The sequence below is a fragment of the Gopherus flavomarginatus genome, chromosome 7 (genome assembly GCF_025201925.1).
Source record: "Gopherus flavomarginatus isolate rGopFla2 chromosome 7, rGopFla2.mat.asm, whole genome shotgun sequence".
Taxonomy (NCBI): domain Eukaryota; kingdom Metazoa; phylum Chordata; order Testudines; family Testudinidae; genus Gopherus; species Gopherus flavomarginatus.
Window position 1 is genome coordinate 870,080 of NC_066623.1, and position 26,712 is coordinate 896,791.

The window sequence follows — 26,712 nt, forward strand, 5'->3', positions numbered from 1 at the left end:
AATATATTTGAAAATGTAGAAAAATATCCAAAAATATTTAATAAATTTCAGTTCATATTCTATTAACAATGCGATTAAAACTGCGATTAATCGTGATTAATTTTTTGAGTTAATCGCGTGAGTTAACTGCAATTAATTGACAGCCCTACTTAAAATCTATCTTTCGTAATTAATAAACTTGTTTTGTTTTGTCTAAGACCAGTTGTGTGTGTGGAAATCATAACTTGGGGCAGAAAGCTGTGTATATTCCTCTCCACATTGAGGGAGGGGGAGACAGACTTTCAGGAGCTCATGCTGTGCACCACAAGATGGTGTAATTTTGGGTTTGCCCTCTAGAGGGGGGTGTGCACTTGAGTATTGGGCAGGTCCTTAGCTGAGCCTTCCCATGCAGAGCTGATCTCAGCATCTGTGTGAATCTGCAGCCCTCAGCAGCCTCAAATCAGCTCCCACCCACGCCCTGGTGCCTCCTGCCCACCAGCGGGCCCCATAGGTCAGCACCTCGCCCTCCCTCCCCGCACTTCCTGCCTGCTGCGAACAGCTGTTTTGTGGCATAAAGGGAGGCTGGGATGGAGGGGGGAGGAGCGAGGATAGGGTGCACTCAGGGAAGGGGGCCGGGCGGCAAGAGGTGGGGCGGGGGTGGGGCCTTGGGGAAAGGAGTGCAATAGGGGTGGGGCCTGGGGTAGAGCCGGTGGTTGAGCACCCACCAGCAGATTGAAAAGTCGGTGCCTTTGCTGGTGGGTCCGGTGGGCTCAGTGGTGCCCCAGCTCCAGGTGGCACCATGCAGCCCCTAGACTCACCTTCAACACCACACCAGCAAGCATGTGGCACCCTGCCCCCCATCCACACAGCCCCCAATGCATCAGCAAGCATGCAGCGTCCTGCCCCACGCAGCCCCCAGACCCATCTCTCCACGCCGTGCCCCCCTGCATGCCCCACAAATACCCTGCCCCTCCTCCCCTGCCCACACACGGGGAGGCACAAATCCTCCCACATCATGTTGAGCCCAGCCCTTGCCTGTGCTCCTCAATCTGCTCCTCGCGCTCCCGATAACGCCTCTCCCGCTCCTCCTGCTCCATGCGCTCCTGCTCCATGCGCTCCTGCTCAAAGCGCAGCCGCTCCTCCAGCACCTTCTGCCGCTCCTCCTCCTTCCGCAGCTCCTCCTCCTTCTGCGGGGGCAGCCCGTCAGCCCGTCAGGGCCCCCACTCGCTCGCCCGCCCGCCCACCGCAGACCAATGGGGTCCCTGCCTACCTGCCCAGTGGGGACCCCATCCACCCTCCACAGCCCACTGGGGCCCCTGCCTGCCCCGGGGCCCGCAGGAACGCGAGGGGCCATGCTCAAGGACAATCTTCTGCTCAGCAGCCAGGGCTGGACAGAGTCACAGAGAGGTTTTTTGGGGGACTTGGGGCAAAACCTGACAGTAAACCCCTAATCCCTCCCTGTTCCAAACCAGCTGGCACTGCAGGGATGCCGGAGAGCATTCACCTGCAGCAGCAGCTACCGTTCCCCGGGCTGGGCCCGGCTCCCCGCTCGGAGCACCGCGCTCTGGTGCATGGGGTCACAGCACCACTCAGGTTTGGCCTGGCTACCCCAGACACCGCTTGGTTTAGGGGAGCTCTCAAGGGTGGGCCCAGGACAAAGGCAGCCCTGGGCATGGGCCACACATCCCAGCCACAGGTGGTGAGCGGGGCAGAGGACAGAAGGCAGCATCTGGGCTGAGGGCAGCTCAGGCTTTGCAGAGACCTGTGGGCTGTGCCAGGCCTGGGGGTGGGAGTGCCCCAGGGGGTGCCCCAGGACTGCTGCCTCTGCCCCACAGTTGGCTCATCGGCTGGCCCCACCTTGGCCTGTTCCCAGAACTGCTCCCGGTTGAGCCGTTTCATCTCCACAGCCGCATCGGTCTTCTGATAGGTCGTGCCCTGGAACAGATGGGGGTCAGCAGGGTGCAGCAGTGCCCCAGCGCCAGCGGGGGGGCACACAGTGGTGCCATGGCAACAGGGGGGGAGGGGCGGCAGAGCCTGGCAGTGCCCTGGGATCAGCCCCGCCATGCTGGAGCCAGGCAGCGTGGGGCCACAGGGCTCTATAGGTGCCAGATAAGGGCCCGTCTCCCCAGTCCCACAGCTCAGAGCCCCTGAGCAGTGGGTCTGGGCCAAGTGGCTGAGGATGGCTGGCGGGGCACGTTCTCTAACCTGCTGGGGAGAGAGATGCAGGCGGGGGACCGGCTGGAGGTGGGGCCTTACCACAGGCTCGGCGTTCTCGTCCTCTCGCAGCCGCAGGCGGTGCAGCACAGGGCTGGAGACGCGAGCCAGGCCGTTGGAGAGGCGCTGCCCGATGGCCCCTGGGTCCACATCCTCCACGCTGCTGGCATTAACGATCACATCCACACCCTGCACCAGGAGAGCAGCATGGGAGAGCTGGGCCAGCAGGCAGGGGGGGATCTGAGCCAACAGTAGCATTGCCTCAGCCCAACCCCAGCATGGTGCCAGCCCCGCTCCTGGTCCGTGCCTGCCCCCCTGTGGGGGTTCTGAAGGAGCTTAGCTGTCAGCTGGCCAGCGGAGGGGTGCAGGGTCCCAGCACAATTGGCGGCGAGGGGAAAAGACAGGGAATCAGTGTGAACCCAAAAGCCTCGTGTATAAGGTTGCTGGATGGGAACCAGAAATTCTGCTGGCACAGACTGTCTCCCGCAGCACTACTGCGAGCCATGGCCAGTACGCGTTTGCCAGGCCTCACCATGCTGGGCCAGGGAGGCTGCGAGTTTTAGTGTCACTCCTTTCTCTCCCCTCTGTGCGTTTGCCTTGGTGCAGCCCCACAGGAAACGGACCCGCCTGTAACCAGCAGCTCCAGGCCAGCCCAGCTCACACCTCAGCTCTGCACAGAGGCCAGTTCCCAGCCTTGGGGCTGTGGGACAAGGGTCTGCCCCTTTCCTGACTCTGCAGCCAGAGGAAGGGAACGAGGGACCATGTAGAACGAAAGCCCAGCTTGATGATCACATTTCAAAGGCTCAAACTTTTCTTTTTCTGTCTCTTCAGCAAAGGATCCCCGGGGGGGGTACATGGGGGAGGGGCTCGGCAGGACATGTGCCTGGCACTCAGCAGCCCCAGGGCTCTGGATACCAAACCCAGCCCTTATTTAACCCGGTTTAATCTTGGGCAGCGGTAGCGTCAATTTAACACCTCAGACTCTCTGGGCCTGTCACTGCACCCCAATTAATCCAGCCTCCCCAGCCCCACTGACCTGGAAGAACTCTGCGATCTTGGCCACGTGGCTGGCACAGGCACACTTGCGGGCATCGGCCACGTCCTCCCCAACCTACCGGGGCACGGAGAGCAGAGTGAGATGGGGCTGCAGAGGGCACCAGGGCAGCAGCAAGGAGTGGAAATTCGGGGGGCCAGGCAATGACAGATAGTGTTTGCTCAGTGTCTCCCCCGACACCCTGTTCCCAGCCCTGGCGCCCCAGAGAGGGCGTCACCTGCTGGCTGGACACATGCACAGGGCAGCTCAGAGCTGTCGGAGTGTCGCTTTCTGACGGGCGGGCACAGAGCTCTGCCCTGCACCCCAGGTGCTCGAGTGAGGTGCACCGTGGTGGCAGCACACCCCTGCGCGCCCACCCAGGCTACACTCCTGGAGTCTGGAGACCCCCTCCACTCAAGCCCAGCTGGGTCCAGTGCAGGGATGCAGAGGTCCACTAGGTGGCAGCACAAGAGCATGACGGGTGCTGAGCCCAGGAGGGATCCCTGGAAAAGCCCCGGGACTCTGGAGATTGGCGGTCCTGGGGGGATATTCCTAGATGTTCAAGCCACACAGGACCATCCCTCTGACCTCTGGCAGGCCAGACAGAGCGGCCCAGCCTGGATTTACAGACTCCAAGCGAGGCAGAATCCGCCCGGCCTGCAGCAAGGAAATTCCCAATGAACTGCAGTGGTCAGTTCCCATCAGTGCCTTCCGGTCCGTCTGGCTTGTGTCCTGTCCCATCTCCAGGCACCAGCTCTCATTCTGCCTTGGCCAGCAGGACTGAAGGCCCCTGCTCTTGGGAATCTCTACCCCACGTTGGTATCCAGAGACCAGGGTCAGGGCACCTGGAGCCTCCTCTGTTCAGCCAATGGACCCAGCCTGCCAGGCAGGTTTCCCAGGCCCTGGATTACTGAACCTTCTGCGCATGCCCAATGTCCTGTTTGAAGCCCTGGCTCAACTGGATCCCGTCACAATTCCAAGTCCTGTTCTGAGTCGCTGCTTTCTCAGCTGCTGCCCCTAGCCAGCCATGCGGCCCCCCCTCAGGTGCCAGATGTGCCACCTTGTTTTGCACTGTGTTCAGACACGCTTGTCTAATGAGCCCAGCTGCCCTCAGAACTGACCAGTCCCCAGCCTCAGTCCCTCCCAGAACTGGTGTGTCATTTGCAAACTTTTCGAGCAATGATGTGACATTTTCTTCCAGCTCACTGATCACGTTGACGAGCATTAGGTCAGGAACAGACCCTAACCGGGCAAGGATCTCCCAGCACCTAAAGTGAGCTATCAGACAGCATATAGGAACAGGCACCCAACCCCCGCAGAACAGCATGACCAGCCCCCCACTGCACTGACTCAGACGAGGTGCAACCCACACCAGACCCTGAGCTTCATTATCCCGAACGTGCAAACGGCTCAAAGGAGGTGTCCCGCCTGTAGGCCTGCGCCAGTCCCCCTCCCCCGCAGGCCTTACTCACCCAATTGACCAGGACGTATTTGGGCAGTGCTGCCTGGGGCTCTTTGACACTGCAGAAGCCGTACATCACCTTCTGGTTCTCAAAGTGGCCAGAGAGCTCCTGCAAGCCACCTCCTGGCAGGGCAGGGAGGAAGCACAGTCAGTCTGTCTGTCCCAGGCAGGGGGTGGGCAGGGAGGAACCACGGACAGTCTGTCCCTCCCACCCCCTAGGGGTCAAGCTTTTTGCAGGGAGGGGTGTTTAGGCTCCCTCAACCCCCCAGAACTGCAGCCCCCCATTGGCAGGAGGGAGGGAACCCCCATGGGCGTTGGCTGGGTGGCAAGGACAGCAGCGCAAGGTTGGGGGGCTGAGGTCCCCTTACCTCCCGACGCAGCCAGCTTCAGGTCGTCAGACTCATCCTCGTAGGTGTACAGAGCCCTGGGGGAGGAGAGCATGTGAGGGCCAGCGAGTCTCCAGCCACACCCCCTGCGCCCGCACCGGACACTTGGGGGGGGGGAGGCACAGCACCCGCTAGAGCCTGCTCACTGAGGGGCCTGCACCCCCTATCATACACAGCGCACCCGCCAGCCCACCCAGAGGAGGGAACCCCACAGCAAAGGGGAAAGATGAGGCTGGTGGTGCCAGGCATGGGCCAGAAGATGGCACACCCTGTTCCCCAACAGCTGTGGTGACCTCAGCCCTGGGGAGATTCCCACAGGAGAACTGGGATGAAGGTGGGGAGCTGTGCCCCCCGGCACTGGGCACTCCAGGCCACACTGCACGACCCCTTCCTCCACCCAGCCGCGTGGCCTCACGCTGACCCTTCGGGCCCCCAGAGTGGAGTGCGGGGACCACAGCACAGCCCAGCGCCCAGCAAGTCTCTGCCGTTGGCACAAGCCTTTCAGCTCCTCTCCAAGCACAGCAAGTCTCAGCAGTGCGGCCCAGCGCCCCCGGCACCGCCCTCAGCCTGCCCCAGCTACCTGGGCCCCTGTCCCAGTGCCAGCAGGGACGGGAGGCACCAGAGGCCTGGGGAGAAGCCTCCACGTGGCCGCGCCCAGCAAGACAGGGAGCGGGATCCAAGTGGCAGCCCCATGGGGGTTTGTGAGCAGGGAGTGGGGGGTTAGGCAGCCCCACCCCTGGGCTTCGGGCCCTGGCTGAGCAGCCAATGGCCGACAGGGCTGGGGGTTGGGTGTCAGGGGCTGGGTCCTGGCCCCCAGGCAAACGCACCTGGCCGCTGAGCAGGTCCTTTCCCCCAACCCCACCCCGGCAGCGTGATGGCTGGACACCTATGACCAGGGGCATGAGGGAGGGGACCAGGATCCACCCGTCTGGGGCCAGTCAGAGACTATTTACCCACAGGCACCGCTGGGACTAGGGCAGCAGCGCCCCCCGCAGGATGCAGCGAGAGCTGCTCACATTCCTGGGCTGCGTGAGCCCCTGGCAGGGAGCAGGAGGGAATTAAAGCAGCAGCAGCAAATCAATGAGCCTTCAGGGGGCGATGGGGGCTCCATGGAGACGGTTTCTTGGATACCGGCCCCGCACCGGGCTGTGCTGGGCAAGGCCCCCTCCCGCGGTCTTTGCCCTCCTTTGCATCCCCTGCACCCCCCAGCAGCCACTCCTCAAAGGTGGGGGTGGGCAGCGGCAGTCGGTCCAGGCCTGGTGGGCGAAGACAGGGAAATTTCAGCTTATCTAGGCAACCAGCATCCTCTGTCTCCATGGCAACCACCCAGCTCTCCAGCTGGGATGGTGCTGGCAAGCTGAGCTGATTAGTGGGGGAAGCGGGGGAGGCGTCCGAGCGGGGCATCAGCTGCTGTGCTTTGCCCCTGCGGACCTATCTTGCTCCCCACTGCAACCTGGCCCCCCATCCCGCCAGGCGGCTGAGGGACACTCTGTGGAGCCAGGGGCCTTTGTTGAATCACCACCTTCCCCATCTGCTGAGCTGGGATCCCCTCCTCCAGCTCCTCATCGGTCTGAGCTTCCGGGGTCCTGGGGGGTGGGGGAGAGGGGAAGGGCCCCCGGCCTCATCCCTGCAGGGGCAGTCACGTTAGCCCCCGCAAGCCCAGAGCAGGGGAGGGGGAATCACAAGCCCAGGCCCCACCCCTCCCTGGGTGCCCCCCAAGGCAGAGCTAACAAGCCCCGTTCATCCCTCACACGTGTGGCCCTGGAGGCTGCAGTCTCAGGCTGGCAGCTCTGCAGGTCCCCGACCATCAGCACTGAGGGCCCCCCAGCCCGCGGCCCAGCGAGGGCCATGCCAGCAGGAGCCCCTAGCCCAGGGGAGGGCAAACTAGAGCCCGTGGGCCAGATCCAGCCCATCGGGGCTTTCGATCCATCCCATGGGATTGCCAGCCCCGTGCACAGCGGGGCTAAGGCAGGCTCCCTGCCTGGCCCCGCGCCACTCCCAGAAGAGGCCGGCACAACGTCCCTGCGGCCCCTAAGGGGGGAGAAGAGGACTCCGGACGCTGCCCTCGCCTGCAGCCACCACTGCCTGCAGCTCCCATTGGCTGAGAACGGGGAACCACGGCCGATGGGAGCTTCGGGAGTGGTACCCACAGGTGAGGGCAGCACATGGCAGAACCACCTGCCCCACATCACCCCCAGGAGCCACAGCCGCACGTGCTGGCCACTTCTGGGAGCGGCGCGGGGCCAGGGCATGCAGAGATCCTGCCGTAGCCCCACTGCACGCCACTGCCACCCCAGAGCCGCTCGAGGTAAGCAGCGCCAGGCCACAGCCCACACCCCAACCCCCTGCCCTGGCCCCTGCATGCAATTTCCCCACCTAGATGTGGCCCTGGGGCCAAAAAGTTTGTCCACCCCGCCCTACCCCTCAAGCAGGATGCTCTTGCCAAGCCTAGTAACCACTAAGCTCCGAGCCCAGGGACACAACCCCCACCGCTGTCCATCCTGGCCCTCATGTCGCTTGCGGCTCTTGCGGGCGTTCCCAGCCCCCCCTTCACCGGGCAGAGCCCTAACCCAGTCGTGAGCGCAGACTGCTCCCCCATTCCCACAGGACCTGGGCATGCCAAGTGCTGGGTGGGGGGACAGGAGCATCTGCACCACTGGGGTCCAACACCGCCCAAGCAGCCCGACCCCCAGTTCCTGAACCGGTGCAGAGCTGGCAGTTTTGGGAGCCACTGCCCTTCCCTGAGACACAGATAATGGCATAAGGGAGATCAATCTTAATCCCAAAATCCAAATCTCCCAGACTGGCAGCTCAGGACACAGGCTCCTCCCCAGCCCAGGCTGTCCCCACCCCCACATCTCGATCCGGATGGTCCTGGACTCTGCTCCAGCGCAGCCGCAGGGACGAGGGGATGTGTGGGGACCCTTCAAATCCCAGCCCACCGCACTGGGGCACCAGGACACTCGCCTGCCTGGCAGTGGGGAGATGAGGGGGTTCCTGCACCCCTGACGAGCGTCACGAGCCGCAACCAAATCCCCGATCCAGCCCCCGGCTCCAACGTAACCAGACAAAGAGCGGGCCCAGCCCCACCCCGCACAGCCCCCTCCCCCCCATGAGCACTGCCCCCTCCATGCACAGGCACAGTCCCCTCCCCCTACTCTGGGCACTGGCCCTCTCACCGGGCACTGGCCCCCCATGCACAGGCACAGCCCCCTCCCACCCCACTGGGCACTGACCCCACCACTGGGCGCTGCCCTCCCCAAGCACAGGCACAGCCCCCTCCCCCACCTGGCACTGCCCCCCATGCACAGCCCTCTCCTCCCACACACCAGGCACTGCCCCCCCATGCACAGCCTCCTCCCCCTGCACTGGGCACTGCCTCCCTATGCAGAGCCCTCTCCCCCCACACCAGACACTGCCCCCCCACCAGGCACTGCCCCAATGCACAGCCCCCCCCATGCACAGCCCTCTTCTCCCACACTGGGCACTGCCCCCCCCATGCACATCCCTCTTCTCCCACACTAGGCACTGCCCCCCCACCAGGCACTGCCCCAATGCACAGTCCTCCCACACCAGGCACTGTCCCCCACATACTGGGCACTGTCCCCCCCCCACTGGGCACTGCCCTGATGCACAGCCCCCCCATGCACAACCCTCTCCCCCCACACTGAGCACTGGCCCCCCCACCGGGCACTGCCCTGATGCACAGCCCCTTCCCCCTCCACCAGGCACTGCCCCTCCATGCACAGCCCTCTCCCCCCACACTGGGCACTGGTCCCCCATGCACAGCCCTCTTCTCTCACAGTGGGCACTGCCCCCCCACCAGGCACTGCCCCAATGCACAGCCCTCTCCCCCCACACTGGGCACTGGCCCCCCATGCACAGCCCCCTCCCCCTGCATCAGGCACTGCCCCAGTGTCCTGCCTGTCCCACGCCAGGGCGCTGCCCCCGCCCAGTGTCTGGTGCCATGCGACGCCCTGCCCCCCCATTGCAGCAGAAAAGTTCCTCCCCGCTGCATGCCCAGCCCTGGCATCCGAGGCCCTCCCCCACCTGCTCAGAGCAGGCTGCAGCCAGAGGAGACTCAAGGGCTGGGTTGACACCACCCGGATTCAGCCAGCGTGAGTGGCACTGCCGATGGGGGAAGAGCAGGCGGGGGTGACACCAGGAGAGCGGGAGCAGTGCTGTGGGGAGAACAGGGGCGCACCAGAGGCATGGGGGTCACTGTGGGGCAGGGAGCCTGGGCGGGGCTGAGGGATACTGGGTAATTTCCTTCCCCCCAACCCTAGCGTGGCCGCCTGAGCCCCCTTTTCACAGAGGGTGGCATGGAGGATCTGCCCCATGGCACAGCACCAAAGCCACTGGGAGCCCTGCTTCCTGCACCAGGCCTGGCCCGGGGGGAGCGCGCCCGGGAGTCTGGCCTGGCCCAGCCCAGCGCAATCGCAAGCCAGCCTGACCTCCCCTTAACTCACACAACGGGCAGCTAATTTTAGCAGCTTGGTTCCCTGGGTGCCTGGCCCCAGGCCAGCGGCACAGTGCTGGGGTGAGCGGGCCACACGGGCATCTCTGCTGCCTGGCGGGGGCGGGGGCTCCCCGAGCCCAGGGCTGATGGGACGGGGCGACAGGAAGCAGGCCAAGGAGGAAGAGACACGCAGCGCAATGGCAGATGTGAGCAGAGCACAAAGGCCCAGAAAGCGCGAGCACCTGGCCGCTCTGCCTCCCACAGGCCACCGGTGCCCCACACACCCACATGGGCTGTAAGACCCCTCGGCCCCGTGGCCCAGCCAGGCCTCTGCCCCACTGGCACCATCTTCCGCCCTGCGTTCCCTCGAAGCTGCGTGGCTGCGCACCTGGCCATGCAGCCCCGCCCGGTGCGCAGGGAGTGGGGGCTCAGGGCTGTGGCAGGGAGAGATGGACCCGGCATGGACCTGTCCTGGACTTGCTGCGGCCAGCTGGGGAAGGAGCCCCTCCCTCGGCCCCACCTCTCCCCGCCGCAGCCCTGGGGCAGCCTGCACCCTGAGTCCCCCATCCCCGGCCTCACCCCAGAGCCTTCATCCTCCTGCACCTCAACTCTCTGCCCCAGCCCTGAGACTCCTCTCTCATCCCCTCCTGCCCCCCAACCTCCTCATCCCTAGCCCCACCCCAGAGCCCTCATCCCCCTGCCCCAGCCGAGCCCCCTCCCGCACCCCAACTCCCTCATCCCCAGCGCCATCCTACAGCCCACCCACCCCCTGCATCCCAACCCTCTGCCCCATCCGAGACTCCTCTCTCATCCCCTCCTGCCCCCCAACCTCCTCATCCCTAGCCCCACCCCAGAGCCCTCATCCCCCTGCCCCAGCCCTGAGCCCCCTCCCGCAGCCCAACCCCCTCATCCCCAGCCCCATCCCACAGGCCACCCATCCCCTGCACCGCAACCCTGAGACTCCTCTCTCATCCCCCCCTGTCCCCAAATCCCTGCCCTAAACCCCCTCCTGCACCCCAACCCCCTCATCCCTAGCCCACCCCAGAGCCCTCATCCCCCTGCCCCCCCAATCCCCTGCCCCAGCCGAGCCCCCTCCCGCACCCCAACCCCCTCATCCCCAGCCCCATCCCACAGCCCACCCACCCCCTGTACCCCAACCCTCTGCCCCAGCCCTGAGACTCCTCTCTCATCCCCTCCTGCCCCCCAAACTCCTCATCCCCCTGACCCCCAATCCCCTGCCCCAGCCCTAAACCCCCTCCCGCACCCCAACCCCCTCATCCCTAGCCCACCCCAGAGCCCTCATCCCCTGCACCCCAATCCTCTGCCTCAGTCCTGAGACTCCTCCCTCATCTCTTCCCGCACCCCAACCCCCTCATCCCTAGCCCCACCCCACAGCCCGCCCACCCCCTGCACTCCAACCCTCTGCCCCAGCCCTGAGCCCCCTCCCGTACCCCAACCCCCTCATCCCTAGCCCACCCCAGAGCCCTCACCCCCCTGCACCCCAATCCCCTGCCCCAGCCAAGAGCCTCCTCCCGCACCCTGAACCCTTCAGCCCCACCCCCACCACATGAATTTTGTTAGATGCACCAATATGAAGGTGATGGGTCACACGTAACAAAATCCATTCTGCACATGGACGAGGGAACCCTGGCGGGGATCCCTGCGGCCACGGCCTTGCCCAGAGCTCCGGGCACAGCAGCAGACAAGCTGGCCAGTCACTGCACAGCCAGGCCAGGGGGGTGCAGGATGTTGGGACCCCACGGGGAGGAAGCAGGGACAGAGCCCCTGGGCCAACCCATGGGGAAAGGACCTGGGGTCCCCAGGGGAGGGGGATCCTCCTCATGAGACCCTCCCCCAAGTGTCCGTTTGTCAGCCCCTCTGGTGCCTCTTGCAACCCAGCCGCCAGCCAGCGTCCCCCAGTGCCCTGGGAGCAGCACTGCACCCTGCCCCGCCGGCCCTCACAGCACATGGGACGGGGGCAGCACATTCCACCGGGCTCAGGGCCCAGCAGTCAGCGAGCGGAAACCACGGGCCCGGACATGCTTCAGACACGCCTGCGCAGAGTATGGATGGGGCATGGGGCAGCCTGTTCCGACCCCCGTGCCCCACAGCCTGGAGGGGGAGAAGCCCTGTCCCCCAGCCCCAGCCCAGGCAGCCCCAGCCTGCGCACATGTGTTTCCAATGCAGCCCCAGCAACTCACTGCAGGGAAAACAGCACCGAATTCCTTTCCTATGGAGTAATGGGCCCAGCCACCTCCACCAGGCAGAGAGGGGGAGGGGCCGCTCTGACCCCGCTCAGGGGAGGGGAAGCCCCAGACTAAACATCCCCTTCCCTGTGCTGAGGAGCCCTGGGATGGGAGCCCCGTCTGGGCAACAAGGCCGCGCTTAGCAATGCTAGCTCCCTCCATGGCCCCACTCCAGCCCTGTCCTCCCTGCTCTGCCGATGCCCCTCACTCCCAACCTGCAGCCCCTGCTACCCCAGCCCAGGGCTCCTCCCAGCCCTGACGATGCCCCTCACTCCCGACCTGTAGCCCCTGCTACAGCAGCCCTGGGCTCCCCGCACAGCTCTGACGATGCCCCTCACTCCTGACCCGCAGCCCCTGCTATCCGAGCTGAACTCTGAGCACAGAGCATGATGCCCTGAGAACAACTCATGCACAGTCTCTCTCCCAGAGGATTGTGGAGCAGCATCCCCCCCACCCCGCACCACCTCACCCCATCCCCAGCCTCCTCCCCATGCACCCGGCTTCCCCAGCAGAGAACCCAGCTCCTGGGTTAGATCTTTATAAAGGAAAAATCAGGCCCAGTGGTTGGGGCCACTGCCCCGCCCAAGAAGCTGCCAGGTTCCCAGGGCTGTCAGCCCAGAAGCACCACATGCCCAGCAGTGACCTAGAGGGAGGGGGCAGAGGGCCCAAAGGAGGGAGCAAGGCCTGAACCCCAGCGAGCGAGTCCTGCTCCCTCACCGAAGCGGCTCCCTGGCCCCCAGGCGGGCTGCACTCACCTCAGCCATGGGAGAAGCGTGTGGGGCAGGTCTCTGGCCTGTGCTCCCCAGGCGGCTGGACAATGGAGTCTCTGAAAGCCTTGGGCCCAATGGGGCTCCTCCGGGTCGGTGGGGAGGAGGTGACCAGAGCGCACTGCTGCTGGGGCTGTTGTTATGCAGCACACAGCATGGCTGGCTGGGGGATTGGCTGCATAAGGAGCCCATTGTTCAGCCCCCGGCCAGCCCGTGCTGCATGCACAGAGTGTTTCCCAGGGGACCGTCTCCAGTGGGCAGATTGGGCCCTGGCACCCCCGTTCTCGGGAGCTCTCCCTGCCCTGCCCCTGCTCCTTCCCATGGTGCAGCCTCCCCTGCCCCCCGGGGTCGGACGGGCCCACGTGGGGGCTGCTCAGCTCAGCCTGAGCCACAGGGGGCAGCGGCCTGGAAGGGGGGCGTCCCAGCCAGAGAGCAGAGCAGAGTCGGTTAGACGCCAGCCCAACACTGCCAGTGTCTCCTGGCCCCTACTCGGTCTGAGCAGAGATTTGCTTCCCCCCCAGGGGTCACCCTGCTTTGATGAGCGGTGACGAGGCTCAGTCAGACAGGCCAGAAGGGCCCTGCTGGACGGGGCCCTGGCCATGACCTCTGGGAGCCGGGGTCTCGCTGGCTGCTGGGGGAGAAGCCAATGGCCCCGTCTGCAGGATTAGCCAGGTGTGACGTGCCCGCCACTCCCCAGGGGCCAGCAGCAACATGACTGCCCCCCACACACACCTAGGCCTGCAGGGTGACCTCAGACTGGAGCAGGGACTGAGCAGGGCGGGACCTGGCCTGCCAGGGTGGGCACTCAGTGCTGCTCCCTGTCCAGTACCGAGGGTCTTATCCTGCTGACTGGCACACACCCCCTCCGGCTTCGTCCAGCCTGTCTCGGGTAGGACCCCTCTGCCTGGGTCCCTGCGTGGCTTCGCCCTGCCCAGCTCCCGAGATTTGTGCTTCCCACCTGGGCAATTGCTCAGCAGCCCCATGTGACATTAATGGCCGCTGGGCCAATCAAATGGCACTGGATCAATCTGCAGCCTGCCATCTGACTGGCTGCACGCTGGGCCTCACCCCAGAGCGGCACCAGGCCCCATGTGGCGCACACTGGGCAGCAGCCCCACAGCCAGCCAGGACGTGCCAGGCCCTTCGGCCTAGGAGCCTCCTGCTCCCGGGGCCTGGATCACGCCTCGCTAGCAACAAGCCACCTGCTCCATGCCAGAGCAGCCCCGAACCCAGCCCACGACTCTGGCCATCTCCAAGGCTGGCGGACGCCTGGCCCCTAGGTCGCTGCTCCCCTCGCTGCCAAACCCAGGGCCTTGGCTCCAGCCACCTTTCCATGCAGCAGCCCCCGGGCCAGGAACAAAGTCTCCCTTCGCCTGGGCCTCCATGCAGCCCTCCACCCACCACACGCTCAGAGCCGCCTCCAGAGCCCCAGGGGCTCCACTCCACCCCCAGCACTGCCTTTAGCCTGGTACCTCAAGCCCCTCCTCCCTGCACACCCCACAGAGCTTCCCCACTTAGCACTCTGTCCCCTCCTCGGCACCCCTAGCCCCCGCCCAGACCTGGCACTCCAGCCTCGCTTCATAAAGCAGGTCAGAACTCGCTGGGGCCACGCCGGCCCCCAGCCTCCAGCTCCCCTCACCCCCCACTTGCTGCATCACTGGTCGTCTCCCTGCAAGCCTCTGCGCCTGCTCCCTGGCCCTCACCCCAGCCCCCACAGTTATTGTTCTGCAGTAACATGGTTGGAGAGGGGGCTGCTGCCCCTCCAAGCCCCCAGTCCTGTGTGGGAGGGGGGGCTGACCAGGGCAGGGCCAGGAAGAAGGGCAGCACCCCTGCTCCCTGGCAGAGGACGAGAGAGGCAGGGAGCGGAGCGGAGCAGAGCAGAGCAGCAGGGGGTCAAGTACAGACTCGCTGGCAGGGCCTCATGGGTGCACAGTGGCAAGGCAGGGAACAGGCCCCAGGGTGTGCTGACAGCAGAGCCGGGCGCGGAAAAGGGGCAGAGGGCTCAGCAGGGCCAGTGGGCGGGAGGGGCCGAGCAGCCAGGCCAGGGAGCAGAGCCTCACTCATGTGCAAGCCAAGGCAGACTGATTTGGGGTCATTTACTGGGGGGAGGGGGCAGACCCAGCTGAGGGGAGATGGCAGGGAGATGGGTGTGGCTTCAGAGGCCAGACAGTGCAGATCCTTTTCCCAGGCCTGGCTGGCTCGGACCAGTGAGTGGGGGCAGAGAAAAGCTCCAGACTCGACAGCCCAGGGAGCCGCCGGATGCAGCCACGGCCCTGCATGGCCACTAGCCATTTGCTTCCCTCCATGCCCTGGACAAAGCCTGGACGCCGGCGTGTCCGGCCAAGGGGCTGCGTCGCTATTTCACCCCAGAAGGGGGGTGTCAAAACCAAGAGACTTGGCACCCTGAGACCCTGCTCCCACGTGAACATCCTGAGCTGGAGCCTTGGCCAGCCTGTGCAAGGGGCAGGGAGGCTCCAGCCTGGCACCTCACAGGCTGTTGGGGAAGGACGACTGGAATGAACCCACAGCGATGGGCAGGGGCGGCTCTAGGCATTTTGCTGCCCCAAGCACGGCAGGCAGGCAGGCTGCCTTCTGCGGCTTGCCTGCGGAGGGTTCACTGGTCCCGCGAATTTGATGGCAGCCTGCGGGAGGTCCGCAGAAGCCACAGGACCAGCGGACCCCCTGCAGGCAAGTCACCAAAGGCAACCTGCCTGCCGCCCTCGCGGAGACCGGCAGAGCGCCCCCCGCTGCCGCCCCAAGCCGGCAGAGCGCCCCCCCGCCGCCGCCCCAAGCCAGCAGAACGCACCCTGCTGCCGCCCCAAGCATGCTCTTGGCGTGCTGGGGCCTGGAGCCGCCCCTGGTGATGGGACACATTAGGAAACCGGGGAGAGCCTGGGGGGCAGGACCGGAGCCACGGGGCCTCTCTGCTCAAACACAAAGACTTGGCTGCCCTGGAGCACCCAGCGAGGCCGTTCCCCAGCCTGGTGAACAAGGAGCAAACGCCAGCCCGGGAACAGCGAGCGAAAGCCAACAGGCCAACAGCACCAGAAACCACGAAGGGGCCAAACTGCCGCCCAAGCTCCCAGGAGCCTTCGCTCCAAGGGTGCAGCTCTCAGCACCGTTCACCTACTGGGGCCCATTAGACACAGCCGCCCGCCCCACATCCCAAGGTGCTGGGCAGGTCCGGTGACCCACTGGCTGCGGGCACAGCCCCTCCATGCCAGCCAGCAGGTACCAGCAGGTAGGAGCGCTCCCCATGTCCCCAGTGCAGGCTGCAGCCTCGGGGGCTCTGGTTCGGGGCCTGGGGGCCTGTGTCTCCGGCACAGGAACCAGCCACTCCAGCAGGAGGCGATCAGGGGGGGTCCCTCCAGCACAGGAAGGGCAGGCGCTGCCCCTGCCCCGCAGAAAGGTGAGGAGCCCAAAGGAAATGGGGCTCCAGGGCTGCCCATCCCCAGCAGGGGCCTGGTGGGCCAGGGCCCCCCGACAGGAGGGGATGGGCCTGTTGGAGCCAGCTGCAGGGCTGGGAACGGAGCCCGCGGGAGCGAGTGACGGGGCCGGCGGGAGGATGGGCACGGCTGGCAACCCGACCGCCCCCCTCTCTCCCCCCCGCATCCCCCAGCCCCCGTCCCTCCCCCAGCCCCACCCTCCTTTGTGCAGCTTGTCGCTACAGACACTTGCACCCCGAAGGCCCTGCAGCCCCGAATCGCCCGGGCCGGGGCCGGGGCCGGGGGCGGCGCTGGGAACCCGGGGCTGCAGACTCCGCGAAGACGGGCCGCGGCCGGGGGACAGGAGCAGGCTCCGGGAGCTGGAGCAGCCTGGGCAGGGCTCGCCCGGGTCCGGGCCCCTGTGCCCCGGGGGGGCGCGTCCGCCGCCCCGCAGCGGGCGGACCCTGGCGGCCGGTCCCCGGGCGCCCCCGGCCCCGCCGCCCACGCACCATTTTGGGCGGCTCGTGGCCGCTGCTCGGGGGCTGCGGGGTCCCCCCGGGCTCGGTTCCCCCCGCGCCGCCCCGCACTTACCAGTCCGTGGGGCTCCCCTCGCCGATCACCTCCTGGTAGGCGGCCAGCAGCGCCAGCCGGTGCGCCCCGAAGCTCACACCCGCCATGCCGGGCGCTGGGAGCCGCTCGAAGGACCCGGCCGCCTGCCTGCCTCGGAGACACTGCAGCAGCCGGGCGGGCGGGGCGGGCCAGGGGCGGGCCGGCTCCGCCCGCCGCCGCGCCGCATCCCGGCCTGCCGCGCCCCGGACCCCCAACCATCCGCCCCCCCAGCGCCCCTCACCCGCCGCATCCCGCCCTGGCCCCCCCAGCGCCCCCCTAACAGCTCAGTCCCCCCAGTGCCCCCTCCCAGCACCCCCCAACCGCCTGGACCCCCAGCGCCCCTCACCCGCCGCATCCCGGCCTGGCGCACCCCGGGCCCGCAGCGTCCCCTCCCAGCGCCCCTCAGCCGCCGCGCCCCGGCCCCCCAGCGCCCCCCTAACCTCCCAGTCCCCCCAGCGCCCCCTCCCAGCTCCCTCCAACCGCCTGGCCCCGCAGCGCCCATCACCCGCCGCATCCCGCCCTGGCACGCCCCGGCCCCCCAGCGCCCCATCCCTGCGCCCCTCATCCACCGCCCGCCTGCCGCATCCTGGCCTGGCCTACCCCGGCCCCCATCGCCCCCCCACCATCCGGCCCCCCAACCATACGCCCCCCAGCGCCCCTCACCTGCCGCATACCGCCCTGGCCCCCCAGCGCCCCCCTAACAGCTCAGTCCCCCCAGTGCCCCCTCCCAGCACCCCCCAACTGCCTGGACGCCCAGTGCCCCTCACCCACTGCATCCCGGCCTGGCGCACCCCGGGCCCGCAGCGACCCCTCCCAGCGCCCGGCCCCCCAGCGCCCCTCAGCCGCCGCGCCCCGGCCCCCCAGCACCCCCTAACCTCCCAGTCCCCCCAGTGCCCCCTCCCAGCTCCCCCCAACTGCCTGGACCCCCAGCGCCCCTCACCCACCGCATCCTGGCCTGCCGCGCCCCGGCCCCCCAGCACCTGCTCCCAGCGCGCCCCCTCCCTGCGCCCCTCATCCACCACCTGCCGCATCCCAGCCTGCTGTGCCCCGGGCCCCCCCAGCACCCCTCCCCTGCCTGGACCCCCCCCCACACCCCGCAACCATCCGCACCCCTAACCGCCTGGACCCGCAGTGCCCCTCACCCGCCACATCCCGGCCTGCCGTGCCGCGGTCCCCCCCAGCACCCTCCTAACCGCCTGGACCCCCAGCACCCCTCACCCGCAGCACCCCAGCCTGGCGCGCCCCGGCCCCCCAGCGCCCCCCGACCGTCCGGCCTCCCAGCGCCCCCTCCCTGCGCCCCTCATCCATCGCCCGCTGCATCCCAGCCTGCCGCGCCCTAGCCCCCCAGCGCCCCATCCCTGTGCCCCTCATCCACTGCCCGCAGCATCCCAGTCTGCTGTGCCCTGTTCCCCCCAGCGCCCCCTCCTACTGCCTGAACCCCACCAGCGCCCGAACCCCCCAGTATCCCCCCACTGCCTGGACCCCCAGTGCCCCTCACTCACCACCCGGACCCCCCCAGTACCCTCCTACTGTCCGGCCCCCCAGCGCCCCATCCCTGCACCCCTCATCCACCGCCTGCTGCATCCAGACCTGCCGCGCCCCAGCCCCCCAGCGCCTCCGTAACCGCCCGGTCCCCACAGTGCCCCTCAACCACCGCCTGGACCCTCCCAGCGCCCGCTGCCGTGCCGCATCCCAGCCTGCCATGCCCTGGCCACCCCAGCGCCCCCCTAACCGCCTTGACCCCCCCCCAGCGCCTGCTCCTACCACCTGAAACTTCCCAGCACCCAAACCCCCCTGCACCCCTCACCGGCCGCGCTGCATCCCAGCCTGCTGTGCCCCGGCCCCCCCCAACTGTCTGCTCCCCCAGCGCCCCATCCCTGCACCCCTCATCCACTGCCAGCCACATCCCAGCCTGCTGTGCCCCGGTCCCCCCAGCTCCCGCCAACCATCCACCCCCCTAACCGCCTTGACCCCCGCAGCAGCCCCTCCTACTGCCTGGACCTGCCCAGCTCCCACTCGCTCACCCTGCCTCCCCCCGGGGCCCTTGCCCAGCCCCCAGTCGCTTGCCCTGCCCCCACCAGGGCCCTTGCCCAGCCCCCACACTCTGTCCCATGCACTGACTTTCTAATCTGTGGTTCTGCTGCCCCACTGGGCAGCACAACACCTCTGGCAGGAACAGTGCGCTAGGCCCAGTGGCCACCCTCATCCCAGCCCGCATGCCTCCGGCTGGCACCCTGGGCATGAGGGAACACGGTGCCTCCTTTCCTCGCTGCCCTCTCCCTGCAGCAGGGGTGCTGTGCAGTGAGTGGGTCCTGGCTACTGCTGTTTCAGAGCAGCCCGGTGCCCAGCTCCCTGCCCCCTACAGCGAGTGCGGCTGTTGGGCTGTCATGGCACCTTGCGTGGTAGGTGCCACCACGCCACTTCTCCTGTGTCACGTCCTTCATTAGCACTGCCTGGCTTGGCAGGCGGGTGCTGTGCCCCCAGGGGAGCCCATGCAGTCTCCAGCACCATGTTCTGACCGCAAAAATGAGCTCTGGACTTCAGCTGCCCTGCAGGGCTCCCTGGCTGGCCTGACAGGCACCAGGGTCCCTGCTGGTCCAGACCTGTTCCGCCACACAGCTGGTTTTGTACCCCCAGCCAGCGCTTAATCAGTAATGACAGAGTGGTCAGAGCTCAAGCTTTTTTTTTACATTCATAACTCACGTGGCAGGCCCAGGGTCGCCGGGGCTCAGCCCTTAGGGTGACCAGACAGCAAATGTGAGAAATCAGGACAGGGGCAGGGAGTAATAGGAGCATCTATAAGAAAAAGACCCCAAAATGGGAACTGTCCCTATAAAATCGGGACATCTAGTGACTGGATCAGCCTTGCCACAAATGAAGAGCTGCTCCCAGCTCCATTGGGAACACTGCGCAGGAGCCAGAGGAAAGGCCAGAGCCTACAGGTCAGGGAAGCTGCTAGAAGGCAGCCAAAGGCCGTGCCCCAGACCTCAGCCCCCAGGTGACCTGCCCTGAGCACATGGGCAGGCAACATTCCCCACCAGTGGCCAGCTCTTGGCTGCAGCTTGGGGCCTCCTCCCAAGCATTAGCCTTCCTCAGGCTCTGCTAACTGGGTGCATGACCCACTAGGCCCTGCTCCTGCAATTCCACCGACTCCTGCCGTGCTCCACTGCCTGGGACCTTCCCCCAGGAGCCTGCCCCAGCCACTGGCACCACGCGAGCCAGGAACTCGTCTTAGCATCTTCCTCCTCGGCAGGGAATCTGCTGCCCAGGCCCTTCCTCTGTCACTCACGCTGGCCTCCGGGCCGTGCTGCCCCCTCACCCAGCCCTGAGCTCACCCGAGACCCGATGGCACCAGCTGGGATCAGCGGGGACCTAAGGAAGTCACCATCCAAGGCACACTTACAATGGTGCTGCAGGGGGCTCAGGAGGGGGACGCTGCCTGCAGCCAGCACTGACACCAATGCCCCAGAATGGTACCAGGGTGCGGCCCTGCAGTGGGCAGTCCCTCTACTCAGTGCTGCTGGCCCCACTGGCCCAGCACCATGCGTCAGATCAAAGGCAATGGTGAGGGGCTCCTGCCTGTTAAAGCCCCCCAGCGCTCTCCACCAGGCAGGAAAGGCCCTGGTCCTGCCTGGACTCCAGCTCCAGCACCTCTCCAAATGCCCCTGCACACGCAGCCTTTCCTGAGCTGACGCAGGCTCCTGCCCCCAGCTGCTGCATAGGGTCTGGGCAGCTGCCACCTTGCCTGGGGCCACTTGCAGGCTGCTCTGGGCCTGTCGTGCAGATGCCGCTGGAGAATTCAGCCTTTGGGAGCTTTGTTCTCTCAAGGCAGCTGGACTGGACAGAGTCCCAGCCCCGGCTCCGCCCACCCCCAAGCTCCCCCGACTCCTGACAAAGCTTGCTGGCTTCTGCAGCTCTGCAGCACTTCGGGCCGGTAGCCCCTGGCCTTGCCAGAGATGCCCCCTGCATCCCTTGTGGCTCTGCTAACACAGGGAGCAGTGAAATGGGGAATGCTGACCTGCACAGCCAGCACGAAGCAAATTGACAGAGGCCAGGTCCACCTTGCCGGGCCCCTGCGTCCTGCTTGTTGTGCTCCTGCTGGGGAGCAGCGCAGGGCCTGTGGAACTCACTGCCCAGGCACGTGAAGGCAGAGCTGTAACTAGACACGTTCATGGAGGACAGGTCCATCAAGGGCTATTAGGCCAGATGGGCAGGGATGCAGCCCCACGCTGATTGCCAGAAGCTGGGAGTGGAGATCGCACAATGATTGTTTTGTTCAGTCCCATGAAGCACCTGGCACTGGTCACTGCCTGCAGACAGTCCCAGTCTTGTCACTCTCACTTCAGGAAAGAGTTCTCCAGAGCCCGGCTCACTCATGTCACTGTTCTCTGCCCCTCCTCGGGGGCTGCAGGTCCTGCTGGAGCTGGGCTGACCAGTATTGGGGCACGATTTAGTGGCATTGTACTTCCCCGATTAGTGCTTTTACTCACAGCATCACGTCGAACAGGAGTCTCCACTAAGCTATCAGCAGTGATGCTCAGGGTCCCTCTTGGAGCTGAGAGCTAAGTCAGACCCCTGTAAACCAGCTGAGCAGTTCAAATTCTTCCTTCCAAGGTGCATTATTTCCCTTTTTCACTATTGAGCTTAATTTTCCATCACGTGACCCATTCCCCAGGCCTGGTCAGGGCTTGCTGGAGTTCCTTAATCTTCTCTGAATAATTGTGTCATTGCAAATGTTGCTAGCTGTCTGCTTACCCCTCTTTCCAGCTTGTGATAAATGAAGGGGGAGGGGGGGAAGCTCTCCTTTATGGACACCCAGCCAGCCAGTAGCTATAAAATCCCTCTTAGCAGCTGTTCTCTAATTGCTCTACCTGCAAAGGGTTAAAAAGTCTCACTCTATGCATAGGTAAAAGGAAGTGGGTGGGCAGCTGGCCAAAGGAGCCAATAGGAAGACTAGAACTTTGTAAAACAAGACTCCCTTTTTGTCTGTCGTTCTCTGGGGAGAGGCGGACAGGACAGAGTTCTGGGGTGAGAAGCTTGGGCCACATATGAAAAATCATCAGTCTCATACCTAGAAACTACTCCTCTGAAACCCCAGATGTGTAAGTAGATCAGGAAATGTCTAGGGAGACGTGATTAGATTTATCCCTTTGATTTCTTTATGGCTTGTGGATTCCTCTGTGTTAAACCCAGGTGCTTTTATTTTGCTTGTAACCTTTAAGATGGACCTTAAGAAATCAATTCTTGATTCTTAATCCTTGGAGGGTCTCCCCCCCCCACCTCCAATCTAGCAAATGCCTAAATTCCCAGGAGGAATTAGCTTTCTCAGCTCTTCCTCAGGGGGTGGGGGGGAAAGAGGGCTTGAGGGTACCTACAGGAAAGAATTCCCAAGTGCACCTTCCTGGGCTCTCAAAGGGGTTTTGCATCTGTGTGGTGGCAGCATCTACCAGTCCAACGGCAGAGAGGAGCTGTAACCTTGGGAGTTTAATACAAGCCTGGAGGGACCAGTATTTATTTTTAAGAGTCCTTGCAAGCCCCCACCTTCTGCACTCGCAGTGCCAGACTGGGGAAACCAGCCTTAACACAGTTCATTAGCAAATCTAGGACACAAGACCCAACCTAGTGAGGAGCTCCAGGCCCCTGTTCTAACCTTTTGCTGCAATGTGGACTGTCTCCTGTCCAGTCTTGGCTCCATAACAACACTTCACTTCTTTACTAGCCTCGCATGGGACTTTGCCAAAGGTCTTTGAAATCTCAGTAATTATGTCAGCTGATTCTCCGTCATGTACTGGTCTCACCACAGCCAAAAAATCCTCATGGATTAGCAAGTCTTCCTTGACAGAGCCCCTGCTGGCTAGACACTGTCATAGCATGATCTACCAGGTATTCGATTATCGATCCTCATTCCAAGCCCTTCGCTAGCCCCCGAGCTATGGCTGACTGGTCAGCCCTCCCCATCCTCCTCTGAACCTGGCTGATGTCTAGGTACACCTGCTACTGTCCAGTCCTCGAGGCAGGAGCTGTTCTTACAGCAGTTCCCTGGGCCTGGGAGCAGCAGCTCTGCTAACTCATGCATATGCTCTCTGCACCCGTGGCTTGGGCCCTGCCGCGGAGGCCTGGTGACTTAGTACATTTGAAATGATCAGTTTGTTCCAGCCTCTCTCTGTCCGACACCTCACTTGCTGCTGGTGCCTCCTCTTTGCTGCCAGGAAAGAGCAGGTGGGAGGGAGGTGTCTCCACCATCCTCAAGGGGGATGACTCATGCAAAGGAATCACTCAGTGTCTCAGCCTTTGCCCCAGGGGAACCAGCAGCCCTCCTCCCCCGTTTTGCTGCTGCTGCCCAGCCAGATGGCTTGGTTTGACCCCTTAGCTAACTGCCCTTCACACGCTGCTGGGGCCAGTCCCCTCCTCTGCTTCCTGGGGCAGCTCTGCGGGAAGGGCCGCTCTGACAGCCTGGCGTTGTTTGGCTCAGAGCAGCTCCCAGGTGCTGCTAAGGCAGAGGGCCGAGCCCTGGCTGTCCTGAGGCCCTGGTAGCAGACACCTCCTGGGACTCAGCAGCAGTGGGGGATTGTCCTCCCCTGCAGCACCTCACACCCAGCAGAGGGCCTACGTCCTGCCAGGCTTGGGAGGAGGCAGCCGAGCGCTGGGGCTGAGAGAAGGCAGCAGGGAGGATGCGGGGCAATTCCCCCAGGAAAGCCAAAGAAGCCATCAGCCAATGGCTTGGGGAGGGACTCGAAAGGCACATGGGTCCTGCCCCAGGCTCTGCAAGCAGCACAGGCTCCAGGGCAGCTGACACTTGCCAGATAAGTGTTTATTAAGGCACAAAAAGCACCGTGGCAACACCACGCACTGCCCCCCCTCCCCAGGCAGGGCAGCTCTGGGTGAGGCGGCCAAGCTGCCAGCAAACTCAGTGCCTAGGTCCTGGCCTGTCAGTGCCCACCTCACAGAGGGCCCAGCTCCTTGCCCCACGCCCCCACCAGTGAAGGGAAGGGTGAGAGGCCTCCTCTTCCACACGGCTTTCAGCTTCCCCCTCCACCCCCCATATGTTGGCAGAGTCCAGGTCAGTCCTACAGAGGGCAGCACATCTGCTACTGCCTTGCCTGGGAACACTGCAGGGCCGGGAGCTAGGAACAGCCTTCGTGCAGGGGCACCAGACAGCACGGGGGCAGAGACCCACCTTGGCGGTCTGTGGGGCCAGGCCAGGTGTGTGGCCCAGGCAGGATAGCAGCTGCATGGTGGCAGGGAACAAGGCCAGTTGTTTTCAGTGCAGCCATGTGGCTGGTGTGGACTAGCTCCTTTCAGGACAGCCAAGCGCAGGCATCAGACAGGCCTGGGCTCGGGGACCGTCTGTATGCCCTGCCCACGCAGCAAGGGCTTCCAGCAAGGTCAGGGCCCTTGGTAAGGGGGAACAGAGCAGCCCTGCACGATTCCCCACCTCTGACACAGCTTCCAGCTGGCCAGCAGCCTGGCCCGGTGAGAGGCACCAGTTCCACACAGGGGCCATGGGGAGGGGGAAAAGGATGGATCCAGCTGGCCAGCCTGTAGGGTGAGAGCAGCCCTGCTCCAGCAAGCCTCTCCCAGGCTTCGGCTCAGCATGGGACAGGTCCAGCCCCAGGCTGAGGTGCCTGACTCAGTTAGCTGTGGGCACAGAAGGGAGGGGACTGCCTGGTGAGACCACCAGAGGGGCACAGAACATAGTCCAGACAGAAGACAGGCCATTGAGGGTCAAGAGAGCAGCAGGCTCAGCTTTGCCTCCAACGAAGGCCAGAGCAGGGTGCTGCCCAGACCAGAAGCGGCAGAGAGAGTGGCAGCTCCACCCCTGCAGCAAGAAAAGGGGCAGAGACAGGTGTGTGCAGGGCCATCGTGTGCAGCGTGAGCCTCCCCTTACACGTGGGAGAAGGCATGGCTCTTGCAGAGGGGTTTGTCCTTCTTGGAGTAGAACGTCTTCCCTTCCAGGCTGACCTGGCAGATCTAAGGAGAAAGCAGGAGGTCAACACCCCATTCACACCCCCAATACACTGCCCAGGCCTGGCCAAGACCTGCCTCAGCCCTCTAGGGGGCACAGGGCAGCCGGAGCTGCCCCCAACACAGGCCAGCTCAGTGCAAGCAGCAGCTATTCCTGCTCATGGCACCGCCAGTGCTGAGGCTGGAGCAGGGTGAGGAGCCCCCTTGGCAGGGGCACAGGTCCTTACTGGCCAGGGGCCAGCCCCATAATCTCAGGGTGAGCAATAGCGAGGGGCCACAGGGCTGCTCTTACCGCACAGACGAAGCAGGTGTCATGCCAGCTGAATCCCAGCGCCTCCAGGAACCGGTCCCCAGCATCAATCTTGAAGTCGCAACCACGGCATTTTGTGCCAAACATCTTCTCATAGTCTGGGGAGAGAGAGTGGGCTGAGATAGGCCTCCCCAGAGCACCCCCTGGGAGAGCTGGGCCAGGAGTGACAGGGGCTGGGGGAGTCCTGGGGTTGATTTGTGGGTGGGTTCTGTTTGTGCCTGGCTCTAACTGGGGCCACCCACTACCTGAGTGTTAGCCATCCCCTGCAGCATCCCTCAGCCCCGACCCGCAGCCCCCTGCCAGCCCAGCCCTGGGCTCCCCCAGCGCTCCTCAGCCCCGACCCGCAGCCCTCTGCCAGCCCAGCCCTGGGGTCCCCCAGCGCACCTCAGCCCTGACCTGCAGCCCTCTGCCAGCCCAGCCTTCAGATCAGGTTGGTGGAAGGGGCCCCAGGAGCCAGCAGCACGTTCCCATGCGCATTTCCCCTTGGTCTTTGTGTGCCACTGCCGGCCCTGCTCGCTTTGTGGAGGGTATGACAGAGGGTATTTCACTGCCATCGAGGTGGCCATCCCCTGCCACACTGTAACAGCCAATCCCATCCCCAAAAGCCACCCCCCCACCCCCAGGAGAACAGTGCAGGAAAGCCAGTGTCTGTAGAATGGGGGACCCCATTTCCCAGGATGCCATGCAGCACTCTGCTTTGATATAGGTACTTCACTGTCGTCACCATGGCAGCCTCAGAGCTCTGGCACTGCCCAGCAACCATCATCGAGGCCAGGCCGGCAGTGGAGGATGGGGGGGCTCCCTGTAGAGGGGAGGATGCCCCTCCCTTTGCCAGGGCAGGAACTGCAGGGCATCTGCCTCAGGTGCTGCCTGCTCGGCTCCTGCTCTCTGCCCTGGGTCCCATGCAATGGTGGGGGCGGCCTGGGGGCTAGAGCAGTGACTCCAGTAAGCAAAGAATCCTGTGGCACCTTATAGACTAACAGACATTTTGGAGCATGAGCTTTCGTGGGTGAATACCCACTTCGTCAGATGCATGTAGTGGAAATTTTCAGGGGCAGGTATATATATGCAGGCAAGCTAGAGATAATGAGGTAGTTCAATCAGGGAGGATGAGGCCCTGTTCTAGCAGTAGAGATGTGAAAACCAAGGGAAGAGAAACTGGTTTTGTAGCTGGCAAGCCATTCACAGTCTTTGTTTAATCCTGAGCTGATGGTGTCAAATTTGCAGATTAACTGAAGCTCAGCAGTTTCTCTTTGAAGTCTGGTCCTGAAGTTTTTTTGCTGCGGGATGGCCACCTTAAGGTCTGCTATAGTGTGGACAGGGAGGTTGAAGTGTTCTCCTACAGGTTTTTGTATATTGCCATTCCTAATATCCGATTTGTGATTGACAGATCCAGACTAACACAGCTACCCCTCTGATACTAGTGACCACAGCTTCCTCTCTCAGCCCCACTGCGAGGCCACAGGGTGACATGCAGCTGCAGCCTGCCTGGGGCAGCAGGAATCCCAGTATCCCTGGGGTGGGGAAGGGGCCAGGACACCCCCTACCTCTCTCGCAGTAGGGCTGCCCCTCCTCCATGTAAAAGGCACGGTTGCGGATGGGAGTTCTGCAGGCAGCGCAGGTGAAGCACTGCACATGCCATGTCATCTTCAGCGCATGCATGATCTCCTGGGAAAGGGAAAGGGAATGCCACGGTCAGTCACAATAGCAAAGAATCCTGTGGCACCTTATAGGCTAACAGACATTTTGGAGCATGAGCTTTCGTGGGTGAGTACCCACTTCGTCGGATTCACCCACGAAAGCTCACGCTCCAAAACGTCTGTTAGCCTATAAGGTGCCACAGGATTCTTTGCTGCT

General features: G+C 64.3%; 2 protein-coding genes across 10 annotated transcripts in view; both read right to left on the bottom strand.

Moving 5' to 3' along the window:
• DBN1 (drebrin 1) overlaps positions 1–16,714 on the bottom strand; it is a 30,163-nt gene extending 13,449 nt beyond the window's left edge. For 2 of the 3 annotated variants that reach the window (XM_050962401.1, XM_050962400.1), the window contains exons 1-7: positions 16,563–16,714; positions 5,057–5,112; positions 4,699–4,811; positions 3,230–3,304; positions 2,236–2,382; positions 1,837–1,914; positions 1,015–1,166 (exon numbers count right to left, since the gene is read on the bottom strand). In XM_050962401.1, coding sequence (XP_050818358.1) covers positions 1,015–1,166; positions 1,837–1,914; positions 2,236–2,382; positions 3,230–3,304; positions 4,699–4,811; positions 5,057–5,112; positions 16,563–16,648 — 707 coding nt within the window. In that variant the 5' untranslated portion in view covers positions 16,649–16,714. The remainder of the gene's footprint in view (positions 1–1,014; positions 1,167–1,836; positions 1,915–2,235; positions 2,383–3,229; positions 3,305–4,698; positions 4,812–5,056; positions 5,113–16,562) is intronic. The other variant, XM_050962402.1, reaches the window with a different exon arrangement.
• Positions 1–26,712, bottom strand: part of PDLIM7 (PDZ and LIM domain 7) — a 138,270-nt gene that overhangs the window by 93,523 nt on the left and 18,035 nt on the right. For 6 of the 7 annotated variants that reach the window (XM_050962417.1, XM_050962415.1, XM_050962421.1 and 3 more), the window contains 3 exons: positions 26,403–26,523; positions 24,838–24,953; positions 23,371–24,551 (listed from right to left, as the gene is read on the bottom strand). The exons of the other annotated variant lie outside the window; for it this stretch is intronic. In XM_050962417.1, coding sequence (XP_050818374.1) covers positions 24,465–24,551; positions 24,838–24,953; positions 26,403–26,523 — 324 coding nt within the window. In that variant the 3' untranslated portion in view covers positions 23,371–24,464. Of the gene's footprint in view, positions 1–23,370; positions 24,552–24,837; positions 24,954–26,402; positions 26,524–26,712 lie in introns of those variants that run through there. 7 annotated transcript variants of the gene reach the window in all.